The sequence below is a fragment of the Nelusetta ayraudi genome, unplaced genomic scaffold (assembly GCF_046127955.1).
Source record: "Nelusetta ayraudi isolate G7.1 ecotype Tasmania unplaced genomic scaffold, CSIRO-AGI_Nayr_v1 ptg000048l, whole genome shotgun sequence".
Classification (NCBI taxonomy): Eukaryota; Metazoa; Chordata; class Actinopteri; order Tetraodontiformes; family Monacanthidae; genus Nelusetta; species Nelusetta ayraudi.
The window spans coordinates 9125914-9138233 of NW_027466098.1; the positions used below are offsets into that span (position 1 = coordinate 9125914).

Consider the following 12320-nt stretch of genomic DNA (forward strand, 5'->3'; position numbering starts at 1 on the left):
CGTCTGCGTCCTATGAGCTGAGGCTGTGAGACGAGGAGGAAGGGGGTTTTATTAATAATGCATCACACTGTGGAACACATGCACACATGGGGAAGCATTTAGTAGATGGACAGCGCAGGTTGAATGTCCAGCCAGGGCTGTATTTCAATAGAATGTTAGATCAGTGTGCTACATGAAGCCATTGTGATGCTGTTGTTATAACAAAGGATTCCTCAAATCAGATCCAAACAGGGCACCGTTCACACCACCAGAGAGAGGCTCTGAGGAAGACAGTGTAAATATTACAAAATGCATGACTGGAAATGAGGCAGGTCAGTGTTTACAGTCTGAAGACAGCGAGAAGCTGCCAAAGCCTCAGAGTACAATGACTGAGCGTTAGGGAGGCTTCAATGGCCAGTACCGAAGCTCACCACCAGGAGGCACTCAAGATACTCTTGGGGTTCATCTGAGGAGAGCTGAGGAGAGGATGCTTCAACACAGTTCAGCTTATCAATTTGCCCAGCTGACATTAGACATGAATGAAGCTGCTTTAAAATGCTTGATGTGAATTGCAGTTGTTGTTATTATGCTGCTCAGTTAAGACACTTTCACTCAAAACGCGTAAGAGAGACCTTAGGGACATCGGGATTCACGCGTCAAGACGCAAACAAACGCAGTGCAAGAAGGCTGAGTCATACCTGTAGCCACGTCATGGGCCAACATGCATCATTAGAGCGCTGAAAGTGAAAAGTCACGGAAAGGAACCAGGTCAGGAGCTCCAAATACATGCGGCTAATGAGATCACGGCAGACAGAAGTCATGTACGCAATCAGCGAGTCACCTCCAGGCAAGGCTGAGTTCAAGTGAACATTTAACTGTCGGTTCGGTTTAAGTTAAACTGCATTCAACTAGTTCCCTATTTTACCATTCGTTCATACTTGTGTCTCCTCTAAGTGATTGTGTTGCTGTTTTCTAGACAGCAAATATTTCCTGTTGTTTGTGATTATAATCTACATAATGCTCCCCATCGACCAGGTGCATTTAAAAGAACTAATATATCCATTCAATTCTCAAATTTCACTTGATTAGAGTGAAAGTGCTCAATCAATTATGAGAGGTTGAATTTCTTCAATATTGCTAAATTCATTTCTTGTCAAAAAAAGCTTGATGCAGGTCTCATTGTTAGCTCTACATCCCAACATGTGTGCAGATACAGGTCAGGAGATTATCTAGTGACGTGACGTAGACGGAGGGAGGGGTCAGAGCGGAGGGATAAACAACAGAAATAGACCGGCCAATAGACGGGTGAGGATGACACCGGGCCGGGAGACTGGGTGAAGAAGGAGGCAGTCAGCAAGACTCCAGGATGCAGACATGATGTGTTTTCTCTGGAATCAGGAGAGTTGGGAAGATAAAATGACGCGGATCGAGTCGAACAGAAAACCAACCTAGAGCTCCATCCAACCGAGACCTCGCCCTTGACTTTGAAGGCCACCTCCTGTCCGCTTGCTGCCGGGGCTCGCTCCAAACTGCTGCGCTGGACCTGCTGCGGAAGACGCAGGGCCGGCGGAGGGGCACCAGGAGGAGACGCGCTGCGACCAGGTCCAGCAGGAGGATCGAGCGCAGGCTCCGCGGCGTGATGAGGACGGCCCGGCGCGCCAGCAACGTGGAGGTGCCCTCCTTCCTCCGCCAGCTGGTCAAGGAGACCGAGAAGATGGTCACCTTCTTCTTCAAGGGCGGCACCAGGGAGGCGGGCTCCGGCGACGACGACAGCCTGGACGAGGAGGACCCCATGCCCAGCCCCTACCTGGATCACCCCATCCTGGAGAAGCACATGGCCGAGGGGGGCTCCCAGTCGGGCATGAACTACGCCGTGGCCAGCATGCAGGGCTGGAGGGCCCAGATGGAGGACGCCCACACCTGCATGCCCCACCTGAGGGGGGAGATGAGCGACTGGGGCTACTACGCCGTGTTTGACGGGCACGCCGGCACGACCGTGGCGCAGTACTGCTCCAGGCACCTGCTGGATCACATCCTGGCAACAGGTACAGTACAGGGGAAGGAGGTCATGGTTGTAATGTCACTTTGACAGTAGTCAATGGAAGTAAAGACTTCCAACAAGGCGTGATTGAGTGAGGCCTAAAAGCAAAAGGTATGGACAACCAATCGCAATGTATTTGATATTAAGGCAAGATTTATGTGATCATTAAAGATGCTCTTATCACTGTCACACTGCTTAGACTGAATAGATTCATCTGTTTGGGAGACGTAGATGATCGACCTGCGAATGGATTTTGCAGTTTTGTGCCACTAAAACTTTACTATCCTCTCTGCATTGTTTGCCCATATACAGCCGTGAATAAAGAGCCACATGGTCAGTGAAATAAATTGAGACTGAAAAGTAGTCATAAAAAAAGTAGGTAAAAATACTGAAAATCAGCTAATGATAATGGTGAAATTGAGGTTACCATCATTTTTGTCCAGGCCAGTTTCATTATTGTGTTTTTCAAAAATGATTCTGTCAAACCACATTTCAAAATCATCTAATATTCATTAGTTAATTTGCAGTATTTTTTAAAATTAATATTACTGCTTGTGTCCATTCCAAGTTATTTTAATGACCATTGTGGGGTTTCTCTTTATTTTAAACAGAATGGTACCAATAACTTTGTCCAAGTCTGTAATAAGTAACTTTAAGGTTGTTGGATTGTTGGCTAGCTGGTTGTTCACCCCCTCAAACAGTTGCAGCAAACACAACCTGGCAGTGGCACCAGCATGTTAAGGCCAGCACTTGTTGATTTTCCCATATTGTGAAATTTGCTCATAAGGGCATCACGATTAAACAGCACTATTGAGTTAAAGCGAAACCTTAAGGCCGCTATACTTTGTCAAGTAAACAAACCAAAGAAGCCGTTTGCCAAGCAAATCTCCTCCTCATTGGTAAAAACCAATGTTTGGACGGAAGTTTTTTAATTTACTTCACTGATTTTCTCCATTAAAATGGTCATTTTCAGAAAAAAGTGACTCTATCCCACATTTTTGCAGGCAAAGTTAAACCCAGCAAGGACCCAGAGGAGGTGAAGGAGGGCATCCGCGAGGGCTTCCTGGACATCGACCAGCACATGCACAAACTCGCCCGCCAGGACAACTGGGACCGCAGCGGCTCCACCGCGGCCTCCGTCCTCATCTCGTCGCGCCACATCTACTTCATCAACTGCGGGGACTCTCGCACGGTGCTCTGCCACAATGGCCAGGTGGTCTTCTACACCGAGGACCACAAGCCGTTCAACCCGCGGGAGCGCGAGCGCATCCAGAACGCCGGCGGCTCCGTCACCCTGCAGCGGGTCAACGGCTCGCTGGCCGTCTCCAGGGCGCTGGGGGACTTTGACTTCAAGGAGGTGGACTGGAGGCCGCAGACGGAGCAGCTGGTGTCCCCGGAGCCCGAGGTCTACGAGCTGGAGAGGACGCCCGAAGACGAGTTCCTCATCCTGGCGTGCGACGGCGTGTGGGACGCCGTCGGCAACGAGGAACTGTGCGCCTTCGTGCGCAGTCGCATGCTGGTGTGCAATGACCTGAGGGATATTTGCACCCAAGTCATCGACCTCTGTTTGTACAAGGTGAGTAGATGCCTCGGCATCCTGTCCCAACATTGGCGCACCAGGTCGAGTCTCTTCCAGAGGGTGGAACAGATTCAGGAGCGTCTCTGTTTTGATTCCTGGGATGGATGTGGTTGTAGATGAGCGAGTCTAATGGTCTGTTGTGGTAATCGCTTAGAACGAGAACCAGGATGAGAACGTTTTAGTCGTGCCAAATGGTGCAGCGAAATGTGCGTGCGCAAGATGATTAAAAAGACGGCAAAACACACACCCACACCAAGTTGATGAGTTAAAAGAAGAATATCTAAACAGTGCAACACCTTAAAGACAATGTCACCAATCCATTCACACACCCACCCACACACACAAACCACATCTGCCATCACAATCAAGTCTGACACATAATCTGCTTTTGAGACAACATCTTTAAAAAGACCCACATAAGACAAAATCAAATGTGTGAGCTTCTCTTGTGCAGTCTGTTGAAAGGCTTGTTGGGTTTAGTTTTGCTTCAGCTAGATGTAGCCTACACATAAGAGGTGACTTCTTTTAAGAACATCAAACAGAAGAATGCATGATATATTTTGTGCAACAAGCTGTTGGATGTGTGTAGTGTGAAGAAGAGCAATGCAGCAATTAATCTAAAAATGTTTGGAAGGGCAGCCATCGAAGATCATCACATTATGTTGTGGCCCGATCTTAATTCATTTATACAACAGTTAATTCTATTACAAACCAGCAGAACTGTTCCGATTTACTGTGCTGGCAGTTTTCAAACTTTCGATTTCGGCTAATGATAAAAGATATTTAGTCTTCCTTTCCATCAACAAAATTAAACAGATTCCTATTAGTATAAAACAGTGAATGGGTTCTAAAGCAACAACAAAAAAATAAAACAACACCACAAACTAGACTACAGATGAGGCTAAATCTGCAGTGAGAGGAGAAAGTTAGTCAACAACAACAAACTTCAGTGAGCTCCACGTTGACACGAGACATCTGTCTCAACCAGCCCTAACTGACCCGAGTCAATGTGGCAAAAACGACAAGCTAAACGTTTCTATGAATATACTGCATGTCTTCAGTTCTGCAATATCTGTAATGTCTGCTTCTGTGTGGATTTATGAATGGCGCTCTTTCCATGGGAGTGTGTTGACAGAGCTGCAAGGACAGGGACGGGAGTCTGTGCGTAGAGAGGAATTACACCGGCGCGGTGACATAAGTAGATTTCTCCTGCAGGTTATCTTGGTCCTTGTTATTAGTAACTGCTCCTCTCATCACCGATGAGCCTTGAGCCTCCCCTATAAATAACAGTATTAAGGCATCCTGGGGATGTGGGCAGGAGGGCAGAAATGCTGCACATGGCTCGGATTAGGACTGAATGTGAATGTGTTGACAGGTGCGTCAGCGTAGCCTTGCTCTGCTGAGGGGTTTTAGCCTGGCGCAACGGACTGCTATTTATTACCCCCTGAAAGGCTTAATGTACTGTGCTGTACTGTACTTTTGAAAGCCTGCATGATCCAGCGAACACTAAACATACCTTTGACGTCATGACCCAAAATCTCTTTAAGACTACATTTTTGGTCTTAATATGAATAGGTGTATTTAAATATTGACAATTATGTTTAGTACATAAGCACGGCATAGCACACAGTGGCAATAATTAATCCTTATGCTACAAAATACTAAACTGCTGCTTCCTCCCTCACAGCGGATTTTTAAGTAGATCAGAATCTTTTCTAATCACGCCGTCTCCCTCTACAGGGCAGCTTGGATAACATCAGCATCATCATCGTCTGCTTCCCCGGCGCCCCCCAGGTGTCACAAGAGGCACTGCAGCAGGAGGCAGAGCTGGAGAAACACATAGACATGAAAGTAGAAGGTGACCTGCTCGTTTCAAGGCTCATTCCAACCATCTACTATTTATGTTGTGCCTCCCTTCGCTGTGTCATCATTTCAAACACCTTCTTTTTTTTTTAATTCGCACTTTACAGAAATCATCCAGGCAATGAGGTCCAGAGATGAGGATCCAGACCTTTTGTATGTCATCAAATTCTTGGCTGCAGAGGACATACCTGGCCTTCCACCAGGAGGGGGCATCACAAGCAAGTAAGCCTCAGTACTCACTCACTCACTCACTCACTCACTAAAAGACATGGACACTGGATGGTAACACGTTTGTTTCTCTCTCTGCAGACGAGACTGCATCATTTCTGCATACCAGAAACACGTTGCGACGGTCAGATCTCAGGAGCCAATGGTAAGACATGAAGCTCAATCATAAAGGAAAATCAATCAGCTTTCTAGAAATCGCACAAATGAATGCTTCTACACTAGTGGATACTGGATACATATTGGTCCAGTACGTGCAAATCAGATTCTGGTGGCATGAATTTGATGAATAGGTACCAAAAAAAATGTAAAAAGAAATGTTTACTTTAGGACTTCCGAACAAATATATTCAAAATCTTCTGAGTCAACTCTCTGCTAAGTATTGCCAGTCATTTTTAATACAAGAGCCTTGCTCCTTTAGCTTTGTGTAGATCCCAGCCTAAAAAAAAATCCGGTAGCAACATTACTGTCTTATGGTTCCAGGATATTGAAGGATCTGAAGAGGACTCGAACTAAGAACATGGAAGAATGATGTCACACAGCTTCACCGACTCCATCATGAACATCCGAGATCCTTGCAATTTTATGACGACTAATCGAAGCAAAGATTTAAAGGGCGTTGTCTTTTGTCTCAACATTTTTAACGCTGGTCCATTAAAGTCATATTTAAACTGTGTGTTTTCTGTGTGATGAGACATAAATATAGAGGGTTACGGCAATATGCAATTTCACTATTCACCATCAGCTGTTGCAATTTTGCACTGTCTGACCACCACAACAGTGTGTGCACGTCGGACCTTAAACATCGGACTCATTCTAAATCTTAAAAAATTTCACAAAAACCTGAGAAATAGCGACGCTCTCTTCAAGTCAACCGCTAAAATCATTTGCCCTGCTTATGAAGCATGTGCGCACTAGCAAGTCACGAGAGGAGCAACAGCTTCTCATCGCTAATAATCTGCTTCCAGAGCACTGTCAGGTCGGGCACGTGACATCACCAGCGACAACTCGTTATAAACACCATCGTGAGATAATTGGAAAGAGAGCTGGAGAGACAAAGATTGATAATAAATAAGGCAGGAGAGTGCAGAGGGGAGCTCCCAAGAATTATCACACGCTGCATTAAACTCAGTCAACATCATCATGAACCCTGTCGCACTGAAGTGTGGAAGTGTGGTGCGTTACATTGATATATTCTGATGTATTCTAAGCAGTTGAAATTTAAAAAGTAAAGCATCATGTGGTCAATTGTTGACATTGATGCAAACAAATGTTTGACTGGGGATTTACTGTCTAAGAGACAAAACACCAAGAGAGGTTCACTTCCACAGTGTTGTCTTCAAAGGGACAGTCAGGCCCTAAATAATCAACCATTTCACTCAAACAATCTGTCAAAGCAAGAAAGACCTTTAGGCCACGGTGGTACAAATATACAAGTATTTTTTTTTGGTCTGAGTCAATCTGAAGGTTTAACACAAACAACCAAACATCAGCAAAAACTGTAGAGGGACAGGCAGCTTTCTCGTGTGGTCATGGGTTCTCTAGAATGCCTTGCAAGGGTGTGATGAGGCTCCACACCTCTGTATTAATTGAGTGAGCGGCGTTTTTATTGGACAGCGTGTTCCTCTCACCTCCTCATGCCTGAAAACTTGGCCCGCTTGAGTCGTGAGCTCAGTTGAGGACTGCTTGGCAAGAACTGAGATAGGGAGAACAGAGAAAGAAGGAAAGCAGGACCAGAAGGAGAAGAGGAGAATCATCAGACAGAAAATGTGAGTAATGACTATGACTGCGCATTGTTTAGATAGATATCAAGGGCACTTAGTGGCGAACGTTGGCTCAAAGCAGCATGGTGCCAGATTTAAAGTGCAGTTTGATCACAATCTAACCACAGATTGAGGAAGTGAGCTAACTGTTTTCACTCACTAAGACCCAAAGGCCTAAACGGCCCAAAACCCAACTACTGCTGTGTGTGCGTTGGTAGCGCATACAAAACAATAAAAATACAAATGAAAGGAAATGTCAAAACTTTTAATTATTTAAAAAAAATTAAATAAATCCATTTGAATTAAATAATTAATTAATTAGTTTAAGCAGTATTCTACACGGTGTATAACTTTTGTGTTCACAAAATTTGTATAACTCAGTAAATTTAAAGTTTGTAAATTAAGTTAAAGTTCTTCATTATTAACTTTTTTTTTTTTTTTTAACTATTCTACTTGGCAAATCTTTGTAGATGTGTGGAAAAACTGTGAATAAGATTGGGCTTCTACTTAGAATATATAGATGAGACGTTGAACCATACGTATAAGCAAATGAAGTGAAGTGTAAAGTTTAAAATTAGCTCCCGCGATAATGTATTAACATCTTGGAACAGTGGCGTGGAGCATTTTGGTCTTGTTCTTTTTTCTTCTTCGACTGAAACACTTTAGTGTGTCATTTGGAGAACCAGGATTAACATACATCAACTCATAAACATTTACATATGTGAGTCTAATAAGGCCCTTCGAGTAAACCGCGTAGGAGGGGGGGGGGGGGGGGGGGTATTTGGGTTAATTTAAGCGCCAGGTTGTCGCCAGGTGTGCAGTTTGCGGTTCCGGGTTTCTCCTGCGGTGGTTTTGGCTTCTTCCAACTTGTAATGAACTTCACGGAACAAAGCGAAATGGAGACAGCTTTAACGGTATAAAATAGACCAAACACACATGTCCGCGCGCACACACACACAAGGAGCCAACTACTGTCTGAAATGTTCACCTGTCGTGAAATAAACTTACTGGCGCCCCCAGCCTCGCAGGATGCCGCTGAACGCGGGGGACAGCGGCTACGGCGCCGTAGCAGCCGGCGGCCTGTCGGCCAGCATGGGCGTCTCGGAGTCGGCGGCGCTCCTCATCCCGGAGGCCGAGGCCGAGTCGGCGGAGCGGTGGCAGCCCATGACCAGGGAGGAGCTGGAGGTCGCGGCGGGGAGTGCGGGCTGGAGGAGGGCTCGCTGTTACCTGGTGCTGCTCTTCTGGCTGGCCTGGCTCGCCATGCTCGGCATGGCCGTCGCCATTGTCACGACGAGCCCCCGGCCGGTGGTGACGCCCCTCCGGTGGTGGCAGAAGACGCTGTTCTACCAGCTGCAGCCAGACCTGAGCCCGGAGGCCGACGCCGGCAGGTCAAATGGCACGAATGGTGAGGAGGACATGTTAAATATTGAAATTATTATTTTAAAAAAATAATAGAAAAAAATGTTCTTTTTTTTTTATGAACATTTTTATTTAGGCCTTAGCCACAAATAATTGGATATTTTTGTGGCATATTTTTCCTCCAGACTCCAGTACACAGTGGTGGTTTTTTTTTCAATTGTTTTTGTACACGTTCAGATTGCAAGTTCTCTCACTAAACCAAGAGGTGGCGACATACCACCTCTGAGTGCAAGAATATACATCAGAACACGTGATCTGACAGCCACTAAACGTTTGCAAGGCTCTTGCGTAATTCCAGCGTTACCTCAAATAAATCTGAAATCCACATCAGAAAATAATACAGATTGAACAAAGCGGGCCACTGCGTGAATGCGGCAAACAGGAACGCGCAGGAATGTTTGTGTTGCATAACCGCATTTTCTTACTTAACCGGAATATCAAATCAGTGCTAATGACTGCGTCCTAAAATGTGAGGCATTAAAAACGTATTTGAAGAGGAAATTGAGGAAAATGATGATTAACCCAAATGGTATTAACTAATTTAATCTTTACTCCCTTGAGCTCTGTGCAAACAACTTCCCTACCTCAAGTCCCTGGGTATAGGGGCCTTCATCCTGGAAGGTCTGACTGATAAAGAGCTGTCTCCCGCCAACTTCAACGAAACTGGTAGAAATGTCAACACTCTGGCTCAGATCCAGCAGCTGCTCAAAGAAAGCAAAAACATAGGTTAGTAGAGCCTGAAACTTGCAGACTGAGACTCGTTCTTTTGCGTGACCTTGATGAGCTTTTGATCCCACACAGGCCTCAGAATAGTGTTGGACTTCTGTGAACTGGCTATATCAAGAATCTCGAGCAAGCAATCAGACCTCCCTTCTGCTGTTGATGTAAAAAGAAAAAAAAAACTCAACTGTGCTATATATATATATATATATATATATATATATATATATATATATATATATATATATATATATATATATATATATATATATATATATATATATATATATATATATATATAATGTTTTTTTTGTGGGTTTTTTTGTGCCAAAGATTACTAATATTTTTTGTTTTTCTTTTGTCAAAACTGGCCGTTTTCTTCACAGCACACTCTACACTTTTGGTTGGAACAGGGTGTGGCAGGCATTGCAATTTGCAGCACAGATCCTGCATATTCAGAAAAGGTAAAAAAGGCATTTTAGTAATCTCTACTCAACAAGGCTGATTTTTTTTTCCAAGTGTACTGAAAATCATTCTATTTTAGACCTTGCTGCAGTGGAGAGAGGTCTTCCAGAACTTCAGCGTTCAGGGGGATGAAAGGTGTCACTCCCGGGCCAGATTTGTACACATTTTGTTTATAAATTAAGCTTTTCCATGGACGGAAACATGTTATTTTTTTTTGTGTGAATGTCAAATGAAGGATTCTGGTGGTGAAACAGAAGGGCGACACCATGTCGGTGCTGACAAATGTCACCCTGGTGGATATTATTATGAAGCAGATTCTTCCCTCTTCGCAACACCTCCTCACCCCCAATGAAGTGGCCAATGCCATAGAGACACACCTGCAAACGCAAGAAGAGAATATCTGGCCCAGCTGGACAGTAAGACAAACTTACCACAATTTCATGTTTTTTTTGTTTAAAGCGTTCATCTTTCGTTCTGAAAAGGTTCTCCTATTTGTATGGACTGGATTATGAATGCTTTAGACAATAGAACTCTTAAAAGAGAAAGAAAAAGATACAATCTGATGGTTAAAATCCCACCAAAGTTGCCTGTTTTTGTCTGTTTTGTCGTCTCTGCAGGTCGGAGGGAAAGCATCTCACGACTTGAAGAAACTGCTGCTGGTTTTGACGATGACTCTGCCCGGAACGCCAGCCGTCCAAAATGATGAAGACCTAGACCAGTCAGGGGTAAGAATTGAATCCTGCTGAGTTCAGACGTCAGTCCGTCCAAGTTAAACCTTTTCCCTTCCACACAGAACGCGTCTGCGAGCGTCCAATCGTTGCACAAAGAAATGAACACTCCTTACAGTGTCTTCAAGCTTCATGTGTCTGACAGTGAAATGAAACAGAGTGTTGCAATTTAGTCTCCTGTTGTCCTTTTCCCAGTTTTTTCAGTCCAGCAAGGCGACGGGACGTTCTGATGTGGCTCTCTTCACCTCGCTCAGTCACTCCCGAGCCAGAGAAGAAGCTCTTCTGTTTGGCAGCTTCAAGTTTCTCCCCTTCAACTCCTCCACCAACTCCACCCTCCTCTCTCCTACACCCCCTCCATCTCCTCCGGTCTTGGCCTTCTTACGCTCCTGGGGCTGCGTCCACTTCCTGGTCCTGCTCAACGTCGGGCCCACACATCACGCCCTGAACCCTGACTGGGCAACAAGCCTGCCCACAGAGGGAGTGTTTGTCGCCAGCTCGGGGATGGACCGCCTTGGTACCATGACTTTGCATGCGTTGGAGATGAAACCGCATGAAGCCATCCTCATCAAGCTGTTTGAGGCAGGGAGCTTCTCTTAGAAATATGCGGAGGACGAGCCATTGTTTGTTTTTCCTCTGACAGAACGACCATTGTCCGAGATAATGGTCTTTTAATTAAGTCATAAATGGTGTGTGTGTTGTGTGTGTGCTCAGGAATTGCAAAAATAAAATGATTGCGTTGTTTTTACTAAACTCTTTGGTTGTATTTGTTCACAACTCAGAACGTTGATGTATGAAAGCTTTAAATTGCTCAACTACATTGTAAGTGGTTAATTTTTATAGATTGGTTTGCAAACTGGAGGTTGTAATGTTACAAATGTAACCGTTACAATAACAAGTAGCGTTGTAACTTTCAATTAATTTTTATTTAACTATTGTACTTTAGATTACATTGTGATTACGATTCTAAACTTTTCGGAATTTTGAATTAATGTTCTCAACCGTTTAGACCTGACTGTGAGAGAGCTTTCAGCAGTACTCGCAGTACTAACGGAGACAATTCAACTGACAGGCGAGTGGTAGGGGGCGCCAATCAGAAGCATCAGAATAGTACCAAACTGTCGTCTGTGGAGGGAAACAGGAAAGGACGGTGCTCGTGACACAACAGTGCAAATCGACACAAATGAAATAAACAAAGCCCAGTCTTTTTTGTAAAAAAAAAAAAAAGAAAATTGGTCAGATGTAATTAAAATTGTAGTGATGGAAAAACTGATTTAATCACACATTTCCCCCAGTAATGTAACGGACAACAATTATCTTTATTTTGTTATTATTAAATGACTTAATGTTACATGTGTCTGTTACTCCGCAACACTGCGTTGGATCCCATCAGCAGAAAGGAAGCGGTGTGGTGTCTACAGGCAAACGTAGTTTTTTCCAGCTTGTCGGGGCATTCCTGTTACTCTTCTGTGGTAACGTGGGTATGGTGGTTTTTTTTTGTTGTTGTTGTTTTTAAACAAGCTGCTTATAAAAGACTCCGC

The 12320-nt window shown here is 44.5% G+C and overlaps 2 protein-coding genes across 2 annotated transcripts; both read left to right on the top strand.

Annotated features, from left to right (window-relative positions):
- The first annotated feature begins 1485 nt into the window (after positions 1-1485).
- Positions 1486-6246, top strand: ppm1na (protein phosphatase, Mg2+/Mn2+ dependent, 1Na (putative)). The gene is made up of 6 exons (XM_076036134.1): positions 1486-2024; positions 3025-3596; positions 5340-5457; positions 5570-5684; positions 5772-5835; positions 6171-6246. The coding sequence occupies exons 1-6, from the start codon at positions 1619-1621 to the stop codon at positions 6201-6203; spliced, it is 1308 nt and encodes a 435-aa protein (XP_075892249.1). The 5' UTR covers positions 1486-1618; the 3' UTR covers positions 6204-6246.
- A 2015-nt stretch (positions 6247-8261) lies between these two features.
- LOC142895246 (amino acid transporter heavy chain SLC3A2) lies at positions 8262-11514 on the top strand. The gene is made up of 9 exons (XM_076036133.1): positions 8262-8364; positions 8471-8855; positions 9431-9595; positions 9671-9753; positions 9976-10053; positions 10134-10189; positions 10290-10470; positions 10672-10779; positions 10978-11514. The coding sequence occupies exons 1-9, from the start codon at positions 8323-8325 to the stop codon at positions 11377-11379; spliced, it is 1500 nt and encodes a 499-aa protein (XP_075892248.1). The 5' UTR covers positions 8262-8322; the 3' UTR covers positions 11380-11514.
- Positions 11515-12320: the final 806 nt, after the last annotated feature.

Bases quoted from the DNA above. Each gene is read 5' to 3' on its own strand.
- ppm1na (XM_076036134.1), top strand. From the start codon at position 1,619: ATGAGGACGGCCCGGCGCGCCAGCAACGTGGAGGTGCCCTCCTTCCTC. The intron at 2,025-3,024 runs GTACAGTACAGG...ACATTTTTGCAG, and splicing joins GGATCACATCCTGGCAACAG to GCAAAGTTAAACCCAGCAAG. The intron at 5,685-5,771 runs GTAAGCCTCAGT...CTCTCTCTGCAG, and splicing joins GGAGGGGGCATCACAAGCAA to ACGAGACTGCATCATTTCTG.
- LOC142895246 (XM_076036133.1), top strand. From the start codon at position 8,323: ATGAACTTCACGGAACAAAGCGAAATGGAGACAGCTTTAACG. The intron at 8,856-9,430 runs GTGAGGAGGACA...TACTCCCTTGAG, and splicing joins CAGGTCAAATGGCACGAATG to CTCTGTGCAAACAACTTCCC. The intron at 9,754-9,975 runs GTAAAAAGAAAA...TTTTCTTCACAG, and splicing joins ACCTCCCTTCTGCTGTTGAT to CACACTCTACACTTTTGGTT.